The sequence below is a fragment of the Nerophis lumbriciformis genome, linkage group LG38, assembly GCF_033978685.3.
Source record: "Nerophis lumbriciformis linkage group LG38, RoL_Nlum_v2.1, whole genome shotgun sequence".
Classification (NCBI taxonomy): domain Eukaryota; kingdom Metazoa; phylum Chordata; class Actinopteri; order Syngnathiformes; family Syngnathidae; genus Nerophis; species Nerophis lumbriciformis.
In genome coordinates, this window is record NC_084585.2 from 10,816,612 (window position 1) to 10,832,256 (window position 15,645).

Sequence of the window (15,645 nt, forward strand, 5' to 3'; positions counted from 1 at the left end):
ATCACTTTAAAAGTCCTATATAAGTGTTATAATGAAGGCAACACATGATGTAAGTGTCTATAGTAGCTATATTAGCCTACTATCAAAATTACTTTAAAAGCCTTATATAAGTGTTATAATGAAGGCAACACATGGCGTAAGTGTCTATATTAGCCATATTAGCCTACTATCAAAATGACTTTAAAAAGCCTTATACAAGTGTTATAATGAAGGCAACACATGATGTAAGTGTCTATATTTGCTATATTAGCCTACTATCAAAATGACTTTTAATAGTCTTATATAAGTGTTATAATGAAGGCAGCAAATCAATGAAATCAACAAAGCTCACATGTTGTGCATTCACGCACAGCATAAAAAGTTTGGTGGACAAAATGAGACAAAGGAGGAGTGGCATAAAACACGTCTTTCTGTGGCTGCGTCGGAGAAAGTTGTACACGTAAACAAACTACGATGAGTTCAAGGATCGCTGAAATTAGTAGGACAAAACGGTGCTTGCCAAATACTCTCATCAGTGAAGCATGTTTAATACAAACAGTGGGATTTCTAACAATTAAAAATGTCTGTGTCATGTTTGTTCTCCTATAGAAACCATATTAAAACAAAACAAACATTTTTTTTTTCATCTTTTCCCATTTTCACACATTTTTGAAAAAGCTCCAGGGAGCCACTAGGGCAGCTCGAGAGCCACGTGTCGCCGACCCCCTGGCCGATGTAAGTGGGTGCTCTCCATGGCGCCACATTAACTTGATCAGATGACCCATTAGTGTCTGAAGAAATGTGCGCTCGGGGCTGGTCCACTGTGTCACATAACAGTTCCGCCGTCCCAATTATAGTCATTTTTGGCCATCATAGCTCTCATTAATGAGAAGCCTATGCAAGGTGTGAAAGCCATGCTGGCCATTAGGCAGGGGCTGATAAGGGTCTTATGGGATCTGATGTAACATGGATAATGCAGAAAGAATGGGGGAGCTTGCACAAAAAACTGACAGGCTGTATTTACTGTATGTTCAAGTTGAATGACTTCATCTCTATGGTCTATGTGTGAGGATCTCTGATTCCCAACCACCGTGCTGCTATTCTATGTGCAATTATTTGATATAAAAAAATGCATGAAACTGAGAAAATACAGAGTTAAGGAAGACATGTTACTTTTACACTGTCAATTTAGACATTCTGTCATGATCCGTGGTGCGGATCATGTTTTGTTATGTTCTGTTAGTTTTGGACTCCATAGTTCCTGTTTTTGTGCACCCTTGTTTGTTTTAGTTACCATGGTTACCGTATTTTTCGGACTATAAGTCGCAGTTTTTTTCATAGTTTGGCCGGGGGTGCGACTTATACTCAGGAGCGACTTATGTGTGAAATTATTAACACATTAGCGTAAAATATGAAATAATATTATTTATCTCATTCACGTAAGAGACTAGACGTATAAGATTTCATGGGATTTAGCGATTAGGAGTGACAGATTGTTTGTGGAATATTTGATGTGAAGTAATGGGAACCTTGGATAGGTCAATAATTCATAATAACATTGATTTTGATTCAATATTATGTTTTGGGCAATGACAGTTTGAAAGAAAAAAAACAGCTTTGTTTTATTAGTCAACATTGCAACTTTTTCCAAATTACATTTAAACTTCAAGCTTTTTTATTTCACTTGTGTTATTTTTTTGTTTATTTTAATAGTATTTTTAGAATGTGCCGTGGGCCTTTAAAACATTAGCTGTGGGCCGCAAATGGCCTCCGGGGCACACTTTTGACACCCCTGCTATAGATAATAAAAAATTAAATGTGATAAATCTATGGATAAAAAGCAGAGCCTGGCGACGCATGCACGTTTATCATAATTCTCTCTCTCTCTCTGTCTCTGCCCCTCCCTCACCAATGCTGCTGCGCGCACAATTTGTTTTGTTTTCAACCCCTTCTTAACCCTGAACGTACATTGAAAATACACGCAACCCTAACTCAAAATGCCGGACATTTGAGGCATTTAAGAAATGGTCAGTCTATCGTAGCCCGTTAGCGGCATGCTAGCAGCTAACGGGCTACGATAGACTGACCATTTCACCGGACATGTCCTCTTTTGTGGAGCTGTCAGGGCGGAGTTTCTTAAATGCCTCAAATGTCCGGCATTTTGAGTAAACAATGCACAACGAGGCACAATACACGGCTGTGTGTTGTGCCTCGTTGTGCATTGTTTACACAACGAGCGTTACGCTACTTAATATGTCCGTGTGGAAACTCGTTCGGTACACCTCCGAACCGAACCGGAACGCCCGTACCGAAACGGTTCAATACAAATACACGTACCATTACACCCCTAGTTGGTTGCCATCGAGTGATTACGGCATTCTCGCATTATCACATCTGTGTTGATGGGCTTATATTGCCCATCAGATGTGAAGCTGAAATATTACCACAATCGAACATATGGCTTTGTAATCATATATATTGTTCCTCCTATTTTTTGTTACTTTGCGGAACTTCTGACTGTCGATTGGCAGAGGTTCTCTGTCCGTGCTTCCTGTGTGTGCGGTCTCCCTGAGTCGCCCACCGAGACAAAGATTGTAAATGACTGACAAGAGGGCTCACTGTGTTCAGTAAATGTGGGTGCTAAGAGCGATGCACGGAGCGAGGCGTTTGAAGCGAGAGACAATTAAATGCGCGGCTTAACAATTCTGATTGGCGAACATGTCTGTGGCTCAAATGCCGGTGACGGCGGTAGAAAAAAAACGCTTAGCTTTTTGCATGTACGTAATTGCACTAATTAAAACCTCAATATTGATATAATGTTGATTAATCATGCAGTCGAAGCAACAGTTAATCAGATTTGCGGTGGAAAATTATTTCCTTAATAAGGACAAGTGCTATAGTAAATGGATTTATGGCTGATCTGTGTTACATACTGTTAAGTACATATATGTGTGAGACCATTATTATTTTAGTACTTTTTGTGACGCTTATTTGGTGTTATAAATAAAGTTGATTTGATTTGATTAATGCAGTGAGATTTTCCTAAAGTGTCTCTAAATGTTGGTAAACACTGAAGTAAATATAGATGGCATTGCTTAAATTTTATACGGTAATCAAAAAAAAAGAATAACGGGCCGACCAGGCCTACTACTGTATATGCAAAAGTCTAATACTACTAAAAGCTTCGTAGTGACCTTTCTCACAGCAATATTTTTGATATCAACAGTAAAACAGTGTTGATATCAAGCCCGCAGCTTCAGTTTTATCGGCCCCCAGTGATAAAATGATATTATGAAGAAGGATTAGGGCCGCACTGAAAAGAGAAAGAGTTGAACTATTGAATGTGACAACAACCCTTGAAATATATGCAACAGCTTATCATATCTTGACCCACACTGCAGTATTAAATAAAAAACTATTTCAACAATTTTGATGTAGACCTGGAAAAACGGTGCACATACCAGTAAAGGAATTTATTTTCTCCGCTGGAGTTACTGTGGAAGCGTTCGCCCAAGAATCCTCAAGACTTATTGCACCCGTTAAAATAAACAGTCCTACCATGGTTTTTCATGAGCAGAATTTCCACAGTCACATGCTTGCTGCAAATAGACATTTGTATCCATAGCCAAGTCTGTGTAGTTGTGTTTTGCAATGTTTTTTCAAGCCAAACGACGCTAGTGCGCATGCGCCAGCGCTGCTGTGACTCCGCATCCAGGAAGTAAGCAGTGTTGCCTAAAATGCATTAATACATTACGTTTTTTCTGTAATTAAAAATTCAAACGGTATCACTAACCGTCGGAAATTTTATCACTGTTTATCTTTATACCGTTTACCATTACATCCCATATATATACAAACCCCGTTTCCATATGAGTTGGGAAATTGTGTTAGATGTAAATATAAACGGAATACAATGATTTGTAAATCATTTTCAACCCATATTCAATTGAATATGCTACAAAGACAACATATTTGATGTTCAAACTGATAAACATTTTTTTTTTTGCAAATAATCATTAACTTTAGAATTTGATGCCAGCAACACGTGACAAAGAAGTTGGGAAAGGTGGCAATAAATACTGATAAAGTTGAGGAATGCTCATCAAACACTTATTTGGAACATCCCACAGGTGAACAGGCAAATTGGGAACAGGTGGGTGCCATGGTTGGGTATAAAAGTAGATTCCATGAAATGCTCAGTCATTCACAAACAAGGGTGGGGTGAGGGTCACCACTTTGTCAACAAATGCGTGAGCAAATTGTTGAACAGTTTAAGAAAAACCTTTCTCAACCAGCTATTGCAAGGAATTTAGGGATTTCACCATCTACGATCCGTAATATCATTAAAGGGTTCAGAGAATCTGGAGAAATCACTACACGTACAGCTAAGCATGTGACCTTCGATCCCTCAGGCTGTACTGCATCAACAAGCGACATTAGTGTGTAAAGGATATCACCACATGGGCTCAGGAACACTTCAGAAACCCACTGTCAGTAACTACAGTTGGTCGCTACATCTGTAAGTGCAAGTTAAAACTCTCCTATGCAAGGCAAAAACCGTTCATCAACAACACCCAGAAACGCCGTCGGCTTCGCTGGGCCTGAGCTCATCTAAGATGGACTGATACAAAGTGGAAAAGTGTTCTGTGGTCTGACGAGTCCACATTTCAAATTGTTTTTGGAAACTGTGGACGTTGTGTCCTCCGGACCAATGAGGAAAAGAACCATCCGGATTGTTATAGGCGCAAAGTTGAAAAGCCAGCATCTGTGATGGTATGGGGGTGTATTAGTGCCCAAGACATGGGTAACTTACACATCTGTGAAGGCGCCATTAATGCTGAAAGGTACATACAGGTTTTGGAGCAACATATGTTGCCATCCAAGCAACGTTACCATGGACGCCCCTGCTTATTTCAGCAAGACAATGCCAAGCCACGTGTTACATCAACGTGGCTTCATAGTAAAAGAGTACGGGTACTAGACTGGCCTGCCTGTAGTCCAGACCTGTCTCCCATTGAAAATGTGTGGCGCATTATGAAGCCTAAAATACCACAACGGAGACCCCCGGACTGTTGAACAACTTAAGCTGTACATCAAGCAAGAATGGGAAAGAATTCCACCTGAGAAGCTTCAAAAATGTGTCTCCTCAGTTCCCAAACGTTTACTGAGTGTTGTTAAAAGAAAAGGCCATGTAACACAGTGGTGAACATGCCCTTTCCCAACTACTTTGGCACGTGTTGCAGCCATGAAATTCTAAGTTAATTATTATTTGCAAAAAAAAAATAAAGTTTATGAGTTTGAACATCAAATATCTTGTCTTTGTAGTGCATTCGATTGAATATGGGTTGAAAAGGATTTGCAAATCATTGTATTCCGTTTATATTTACATCTAACACAATTTCCCAATTCATATAGAAACGGGGTTTGTATATATATATATATATATATATATATATATATATATTTATATATATATGTATTAACAGTGCATTTGGAAAGTATTCACAGTGCTTCACTTTTTCCTCATTTTGTTATGTTACAGCCTTATTCCAACATGTTATAAATTCATATTTGTTTTCAAAATTCCACGGACAATACCCCATGATGACAATGTGATTTTTACTTTGCAAATGTATTATAATTAAAAAAAGATAAATACAGTAAATATTCACAGCTTTTGTTCGAAACTTTGGCAGCAATTACAGCCTCAAGTTTTTTTGAATACACTGCCACACACTTGGCACACCTATCTTTGTGCAGTTTCGCCCATTCCTTTTCTTAAGCTCAATCAGGTTGGATGAGAAGCATTTATTTTCATCCAGCATCATCCAGGATCGATCTGAGCAAATTCCACTTTCCATTGGTATTTTTCACCATTTGTTTTAAAATGTGAAACGTGTGTTCTTACTTCTTGAGTGCTTGCAACGCCTTCCTCCACATGATCATCAATCCCTCCGTAAAGCCCCTATAGACCCGACGTCACTGCTCTGTCGTTTCACTGCAGTTTGCTCTTTCTGCAGGATCTATGGCGTTCAGGAAGGCCCTCAAACGAACGGCCATTATAGGCAGCGGGGCCGTCGTCACCGGTTTTGGTCTGTCGCAGCTCATCGAGTACCGGAAAAAGCAGGTACGTTTGCAAAAAGAAATGTTAGAAACTGCACCTGGACGTTTCTACTAGAAACAGTCTGTCATAACGTGTCCTATCAGGATTTCGGAGCGTGTTTGGTGACTGTAGGAGGTTCTTCTCCTGTGGTCCCTATAGGTCCTGGTCAGCCGATATTTTGCTTTGTGGTCCTTTTCTGTGGTTTTAACCACTTCCTGGCCACCCAGGTCACAATGAAATGTAACAGTATAACTTGTTTGACGAGTCCTTTGAAGTGTGGCTGTATGAGAGCAGCGTATTTCCCCGCAGGCCACGTTCATGGACTGCTGTCACATTAGGGAATAAACCATGCAGCTCTCTTGTTGCCTTCCTTTGAAACAACACCATTCAGCTTTACTTGCATGTTTAAAAAGCATTAGGGATCTTCTGCACTGCAAAAACTGAAATCTAAGTAGGATTAAATATCTCAAATAAGGGTGATATTTGCTTATTTTCTGTCTGATAAGATAATTCTTCTCACTAAGCAGATGTTATGTTTTACTTGTTTTAAGGGTTTTGGTCCTAAATGATCTCAGTAAGATACATACCTGCCAACTACTCCGGTTTTCCCGTAATTAGTACGGTTTTCATCAACCTATTCCGGGTTACGGTTGCAGTGATAAAAAATACGGTTTTTCATTAATTTAAAAAAAAAAAAAATTTAAAAAGTTTTTTTCACGAAATCGCGTAACAACAATCACAATCGACCCTGCTTCCCGTAACTTCCTATCGAGCCATTCCGAATGCCATGCGCGAGGCTATTTATAGCACCGCTGCCAAGCACGAGGCACCTGTTGCCATTGTTTCCAAACGAGCGAACGATCATGGAATCAGCCGGAGAAAAATCGCAAACGAGTCTTAAACCGAAAAGAAAACTGCAGTCATTCCGTGAAGAATATTCAAAAGCCTATCCGGGAATAATTATCCGTTCCAAAAAGGGTGAAAACTACGCGAATTGCACCTTGTGCAGACAAGATTTTTCGATCGGACACGGAGGAATTAGCGATGTAAAAGACCACGTTGGGACAAAAAAACACAAGTCTAATGCCGTTGCTAGCGATACAAGTGGAAAACTTTCAACGTTTTTCGGATTTTAGCCACAAAAAGGTAATGACACCAATGTTATCTATTGGAATTGTTTAGTACTGTTATAATGTTAAAAGTGTTTATACTATTTATGCTTTCAAGTCCAAGTTGAAGAAATCTTGTTAAATGTTGACAGCATAACTACCAAAATACAGAAGTATGTCCTTAATATTTTTGCAGTGCTATATCTGTTGAAAAGTTAAAATGATTACATTAGAGATGTGATGTGCCACTTTTCAAGTGTCTGATGGCTTGAATTAATTTTCATTAATTTTTCATATTTTGAATTCTTTTGAAAGGCTTACAAAAAAACTACATTCGAATTGTAATTCCATGCTATTGACAGGACTATTAATTTTAATGAAGTTAGCTTACCATGTTTACAGTATGATAATTGTGATAGAAATGTGAATTTTAGGCACAGAATATTTGTTACAATTGAACAAGGCAGTAGATTATACAAGCTTGGACAGAAAGTTAATAATGACACCAATTTTTTTTTTAATGGAATTGTTTAGTACTGTTTTACCATTTGTTTACTGTAAAAAGTGTTTATACTGTTTATACTTTCAATGAACAAATTGAAGTATTGTGAAAGGTTGACAGGATAACTGGCATTAACCCTCAAAATAATTTCAAACTATTGAAGTTAGCTTACAGAATAAACATGTCAATCAACCCATATGATTTTTGCTGTAATATTTTTGTTTTGAAAAGTCACTGTGACTGATAGAAAAGTGATGGTTTTAGCAACATTTTAACCTGTCTGAATGCTAATAATCATTTTGCGTCGGGGGGCGAAGCCTGAACCCCCCACCAGGACTTTGTCCTGGACCTACCGGGGCCTGCGGCCCCTGGACCCTGGCTACTAGGTTTTTCTGATTTCAAAAGTTGGCAGGTATGAAGATATTACAGCTTGTTGCTGAGATTTGATGACCTATATTGAGTAAAACATGCTTGAAACTAGAATATCAAGTGTTGAAAAGCTGTGTCATCAACACTCACAAGTATAAAACTACTTTTTTAAAGTAATCATTTCTTATTTCAAAAATCATGATTTTGACACAATTGTGTCTCATAATTAAAACAGATGGCAGCCAAATGGACTTTGCAGTTTTATTTTCAATGAAACAAGAGAAAATACGTACTCATATAGTAGTACAGTTGGCACAGTACAGCAAACTGACAGTTAATATTTAAACATTTAACATTTCAAACTATTTTGAACTGAAATAGTTCATGCATATTCAGATGAATTCTTCAAATTTACAATAAAAAAAAAATTTGGCCGGGCGCCGGGCTGTATATATGCGCACTAATTGACTGAAAGAGCACGCATTTGGCGCGATGATGTCATGTTATCGATGGAAAAATGCATTTTTAGACCATATGATTTGCCTGAGCGGCTAGGAGACCCCGAGAGTAACAAACGGTTGCCTTGTTGCTTTTCCATTAAGAACAATAAATTCGTTTTTAGTATAAGTTTGCCGGTTTCAAGAAATGTAATGCCGAGCGCACATCATTATGTCAAGATAATGGCACTAGCATTTACTTCATTTAAGAAGATTTTTCAACATATTGAGCAAAAAGGTCTCATATTTTTTTTCTACCAAGAAAAGTGCACTTGTTATTAGTGAGAATATACTTATTTTAAGGTATTTTTGGGTTCATTGAAGTTAGCTAATTTTACTTGTGTTGGAAAGTCTTGACAAGCCAAATGTTCTTGTTCTATTGGCAGATAATTTTGCTTAGTTCAAATAAAATACCCCTAATTTTTGTATTTTTTGTTTTTGTTTTTGAACACTGACTTTTTGCAGTGTGTTCCTCCCCAAGTTTTCTTTCTGGGATGAAACATTTTCAGTGAGAACACCCAAGGTCGTCTTTGCAATGCACCGTAAGCAGCTTTATGTTGTATAAACAAACATGCTCTACCTTCAAGAAAACCAGGCGTGGGGGCATTGCTTGAGTGTTTTTTGTGGATGTATGTCAAGAAAGGATTTAATAGTACTTGTGTATAAGTTAAGCTTTCTTCATGTGACATGTCAAAGCAGCTGTTTCCACTGACCTTTGCCCCAACATATATATTTAAACGTCCACCAAGCTACATGCCAGCCTTTATTTAACTGATGCGTGCTAATGTGTACTTTGTTTTTGTCCCGTTGCAATAATGTCCTCTTTTGCCCGTCGCCGCCCGCCCGACCAAGACTGGATCGGTAAGCAAGAAGCCGATGCTGATGACATCTAATCATGTCCACAACAGTTTGTAATCATGCATGCCTCTAACCCCAGTAATTCTAATCCCCCACATTTAACTCTGTGCCGGCGTTTTGTCCGTCTGCATCGTCACAGAGGGACAATGATGATATCATGCTCTATTTTTCAGTGGCAAATTGCAAAAAAACCTCCTCGCATTTGCAAGTCAAATGCACCAGCTTGATGCAATCATTAAACTGCAGCATAAAAAAAAAGGAATAATACATATTTCATTAGAGGTGAAATGGCACGTCTTGATGTCAGAGGGAGATCGTTGTTATGATTATTCCTTAAAATCATTCGCTAATCAAAGGCAGGACATGAATGGCTGTGGCTGATTTGTGTTGTGGTTTTGCAAGGATAAGTAGCATGTTGCAGCAAGTCCTACCACCATCCCATCCCCCCAAGTGTCTCTTTGCTACTAATTACGTCAAGAATTAAGACCGCGATTTTAGCAACACTTCACTTGAAAAATGTGACTCGTCACAAGCAGGTTATTGCCAAACTTCTCCCAAACACCCAAAACTAACCTTACTGAATCTCAGATACAAACCCCGTTTCCATATGAGTTGGGAAATTGTGTTAGATGTAACAATGATTTGCAAATAATTTTCAACCCATATTCAGTTGAATATGCTACAAAGACAACATATTTGATGTTCAAACTGATAAACTTTTTTTTTTTCTGCAAATAATCATTAACTTTAGAATTTGATGCCAGCAACACGTGACAAAGAAGTTGGGAAAGGTGGCAATAAATACTGATAAAGTTGAGGAATGCTCATCAAAGACTTATTTGGAACATCCCACAGGTGAACAGACAAATTGGGAACAGGTGGGTGCCATGATCGGGTATAAAAGTAGATTCCATGAAATGCTCAGTCATTCACAAACAAAGATGGGGCGAGGGTCAGCACTTTGTCAACAAATGCGTGAGCAAATTGTTGAACAGTTTAAGAAAAACCTTTCTCAACCAGCTATTGCAAGGAATTTAGGGATTTCACCATCTACGGTCTGTAATATCATCAAAGGGTTCAGAGAATCTGGAGAAATCACTGCACGTAAGCAGCTAAGCCTGTGACCTTCGATCCCTCAGGATCAGCATCAACAAGCGACATCAGTGTGTAAAGGATATCACCACATGGGCTCAGGAACACTTCAGAAACCCACTGTCAGTAACTACAGTTGGTCGCTACATCTGTAAGTGCAAGTTAAAACTCTCCTATCAACAACACCCAGAAACGCCGTCGGCTTCACTGGGCCTGAGCTCATCTAAGATGGACTGATACAAAGTGGAAAAGTGTTCTGTGGTCTGACGAGTCCACATTTCAAATTGTTTTCGGAAACTGTGGACGTCGTGTCCTCTGGACCAAAGAGGAAAAGAACCATCCGGATTGTTAAAGGTGCAACGTGTAAAAGCCAGCATCTGTGATGGTATGGGGGTGTATTAGTGCCCAAGACATGGGTAACTTACACATCTGTGAAAGCACCATTAATGCTGAAAGGTACATACAGATTTTGGAGCAACATATGTTGCCATCCAAGCAACGTTACCATGGACGCCCCTGCTTATTTCAGCAAGACAATGCCAAGCCACGTGTTACATCAACGTGGCTTCATAGTAAAAGAGTGCGGGTACTAGACTGGCCTGCCTGTAGTCCACACCTGTCCCCCATTGAATGTGTGGCGCATCATGAAGCCTAAAATACCACAACAGAGACCCCCGGACTGTTGAACAACTTAAGCTGTACATCAAGCAAGAATGGGAAAGAATTCCCCCTGAGAAGCTTCAAAAATGTGTCTCCTCAAACGTTTACTGAGTGTTGTTTAAAGGAAAGGCCATGTAACACAGTGGTGAACATGCCCTTTTCCAACTACTTTGGCACGTGTTGCAGCCATGAAATTCTAAGTTAATTATTATTTGCAAAAAAATAAATAAGGTTTATGAGTTTGAACATCAAATATGTTGTCTTTGTAGTGCATTCAATTGAATATGGGTTGAAAAGGATTTGCAAATCATTGTATTCCGTTTATATTTACATCTAACACAATTTCCCAACTCATATGGAAACGTGGTTTGTAGAAAGTGGGAGTGCGACCTATTTATTGCGTCCCTTTCTCATGCAGGGATGTTCATAGCATGCAGAAACATGCACCAACTGGTGTTTGTAGTGTTTTATTCACCTCAAGTAAAGTGTTGCTATACAATATTGTATGTTTCCAATCATAGTTACAGATAATTTAACATGCCTCCAGACGTAAAAGTGTAAACTTAAGACAAGAGCTTGTGGGATTTTAATGTGTGTGTGTGTGAATCTCATCCAGGTGCGGTTAACTCATGTGGCAGCAGAAGCACAGCTGAAGGCTCCTTTTGCAGACGGACTTCCTTCTAGGCAGGGCCAACTTACAAGGCTGAGAAACACAGAGTTTGACGTCCTGGTGGTTGGAGGTGGAGCCACGGGTGCAGGATGTGCCTTAGACGCCGCCACACGCAGTAAGCCCCCTTAACATGCTTTTCCACTATGTTTGACTGATTCTATAGATCAAAGTTTCTTCAAGGAGCCATATGTAATAATGTGGCCAGAAATGGTACTGCAATTACGGCCAAAATTCTGTAGTCCCCTCCCACTCTCATTTTTTTCATTTCCTTTTTTATTTATCTCCTTCATCAAAGTGCATCTTTTTTTTTCTTTTTTTAAATTATGAATTTATTAATCAATCAACAGAACAATATGCAATAACACCACAACAATGCAATCCAATTCCAAAACCAAACCCGTCCCAGCAACATTAAGGACAACAATAAACAGAGCAATTGAGAGCGATTGAGGACACACAAATGCAAACGTAGTGAAACAAAAATTAACATTATCGACAACAGCATCAATATTAGTAACAATTTCAAAATAGCAGTGATTAAAAAAAACCTCATTGATATCATCATTAAAAACATTAATAAAAATTAATAAAAAAATTAGAAATGAACAAAAGTGTCACAGTGGCTTACATTTGCATCACATCCCATAAGCCCGACAACACACCACGTGCAACATTTTCCACAAAGATATAATAAGTCATATTTTGGTTCATTTATTAGTTGAAACAAATTTAAATAATGGATCCCATATTCCAATATTTGACTCATTATTATCTGAACTAAATGCAGTTTGTTCTACTGATATCATCTCCATAGCTTGTGTGTACTAGTCAGTATGAGTTGGACTATCAACAGCTATCCATTTTTTTAATATTACCCTTTTTGTTATGATGCATATTGAAAGAAAAGCATTTTTACTCTTTGATGACACATTACTAAATTGATGGAAATCCCCAAGAATACAAGTTTGCAGTGTCATTGGGATGTTTATATTAAGGAATGTGATTGCTTCTTTTGTTGTTTTCAACCATAACTCTTTTATTCTCTGACATTCCCACAATAAACGAACAAGAGTTCCCTCAGCTGCCCGACACTTCATGCATAACTTGCTATCTACTACGCCAATTTTAAACAGTTGAGAAGTTGTAAAATACAATCTATTCAGTATCTTAAATTGAGTCAGCTTATCTTTAATGCTTCTAAAGGGCTTATTGTGCATCTTTGATCGATAGACAATTAAACCTCAGAAACTAAACACACATTTACACACCAATGCCTGAGAAGGAGCAGGATGAAGAAAATCTTATATTTTCCTGCCCCCTTCAACATAATACATAGTCTAACTTAATGGATATCATACAAACCAAACGAATACATCCAAATATAATGAAAATAAACAAAAAACACAACAAGTGCAGAACTTCATGAAGTTCAAACTGAACAAAAAAAAGTAATATACACCTCACGGGATGATACAAAACAAATACAAAACCAGACAAAAAAATAAGTAAAATAATAAATATAAAGCAAAATGTAAACACTTATGGCTGTCCATATGATATTATTGTTCTGTCTTTATATTTTTTCAATTGGAATATATTTTTACAGTCTTTTATCTCATTGTAAAGAGAATTCCATAGTTTAACCCCCACCACTGATATACACATTTGTTTTAAAGTTGTCCTTGAATACTGATGTTTTAATATGACCTTTTCTTCTGTGCTCTTCATTCTCAGAAGTGATGACAAACGTTTTTTGTAAATTTGCTGGTAATGTTTTACTTTTAGCCTTAAACATAACACATAATGTCTTTAACTTTACTAGCTCCTGTAGTTTCAATAAACCAGAATTAATAAATAATATATTAGTGTGTTCTAAGTAATCTACTTTATGAATAATCCTTATAGCTCTTTTCTGTAGTTCATACAATGCCTTTATGTTACTTTTATATGTGTTCCCCCACACTTCCACACAGTAGCTGATATATGGCAATATAAGTGCACAATACAATATACGCATTACCCTATAATCTAACACATATTTGACCTTATTTAATACAAAAATACTCTTAGACATCTTTTTCCGTACATGTGCAATATGAGATTTCCATGTCAGACCGTCATCCAGTATCACTCCTAAAAATCTTAAGTTCAGAAACCCTTTCAATATCAATTCCATCTATTGACAGTTTGATCCTTTCCTCCCTTTTCCTCTTACAAAAAATCATAAACTTAGTTTTTTTTTATATTTAGTGATAATTTATTGACATCAAACCATCTCTTAAGTTTAATTATTTCCTGTTCAATAATGTTTGATAACGCTTTAAAGTCGTGTCCTGAACTGTAAAAGTTGGTGTCGTCTGCAAATAATACAAATTTCAATAACTTTGATACCTCACATATATCATTAATATATCAAATAAAATATGTTGGTCCCAAAACCGAACCTTGTGGAATTCCACATTCAATCCTCATTTGTTCAGATGTATTACCCACAAAATCCACAAACTCTTGTCTATTATCTAAATAACGTCTTAGCCAGTCTAAAACTACTCCTCTCACACCAAATGAATGCAACTTCGACAATAATCTCCACGACTGAGGTTGTCAGATTCGCAGCCGAATCCGAATACTCTTCCAAGGAACTTCAAATGGCAATCAACTAGTCCTACGCTGTAGGTTTCTCTTGTTTATGCTTCTTGCAAGATGGTTTACTAAGAAATTATGTCACATTTTATTAATGTCCATTAGCCAAAGGTATTTGTAAAGTTACGGAGCAATATTTTAGTTGGGGGTCGGGATAGATTGTTGGCATTACCCTGCTAAAATGTCGAACTTTGACCGCATTGACCAACATCAAAATATATTCTATGAGCCAACCCACGTTACACAAAAGCCATGTTACGCATAAATCATATAGCCTACTACCATGTCATTACACAAAGTAGAAAATCATTACATGTAATGAATTATGTTGTGCCAAGCAAATACCAGCCCAGATGTGCCTGATGCACATACAGTACCAGAAACCGCAATTAGCCGTGCTAATGTTGGAACGCATTTCCTCAGCGTATCAGCATATTGAGAAGGAAATAGGCACTGGTACTACCCATACCCACATAGGTTTTATTTGTCCAAAATATGTTTTTCCAAGTCATTTCGAATACACATCGACATACAGGCTAACGAGCATATATTACCTTCTTAGGCTATATGTCAATGTGTCATTGACCTGGCTCGAATGCTAAGCATTAACCTGAGAGCTGACCATCACACTAAGATTTCGTTGCAGGAACATACTATCTTTGTTAGACAAGATCATAGACTGTATTGGTCAATATAGTTTACATATGACATGTCCGTTTCCATTTATTACAAGTAACAAGAAAACGTAAATGCCTTTCTTTCCTATCATGGCTTTGTCATGACTAAGTTGAGAATTGTAACAAGGCCTTTTGGATTTACTAAAGTCTGACATGTTTAGTAACTTTACCAGTGGCAGTAGCTAGACGAAAATGGCGGTACGTAACTGGCAACCTGGATGTAACACACTCACAGACTTTTCTAATTAGCCTAACGGTGGACGGCTCTGCAGGGAATGAAAACAATAACAAGATTTCGGGGCTGTAAATCTATTTTTGAAATGAGCATATCCCGGCTGAACTACTGTTATCATTTATAAAGGTATTGGAAAAGAACATGATTTATTAATGCCTTTTGACATATCAGTGCCATTTAATGATAACTTGACATTAGAGATGTCCGATAATGGCTTTTTTGCCTATATCCGATATTCCGATATTGTCCAA

The 15,645-nt window shown here is 37.8% G+C and overlaps 1 protein-coding gene across 2 annotated transcripts in view; it reads left to right on the forward strand.

Moving 5' to 3' along the window:
- gpd2 (glycerol-3-phosphate dehydrogenase 2 (mitochondrial)) overlaps positions 1–15,645 on the forward strand; it is a 68,629-nt gene that overhangs the window by 1,463 nt on the left and 51,521 nt on the right. For both annotated transcript variants that reach the window (XM_061932352.1, XM_061932351.1), the window contains exons 2-3: positions 6,000–6,106; positions 11,786–11,954. In XM_061932352.1, coding sequence (XP_061788336.1) covers positions 6,005–6,106; positions 11,786–11,954 — 271 coding nt within the window. In that variant the 5' untranslated portion in view covers positions 6,000–6,004. The remainder of the gene's footprint in view (positions 1–5,999; positions 6,107–11,785; positions 11,955–15,645) is intronic.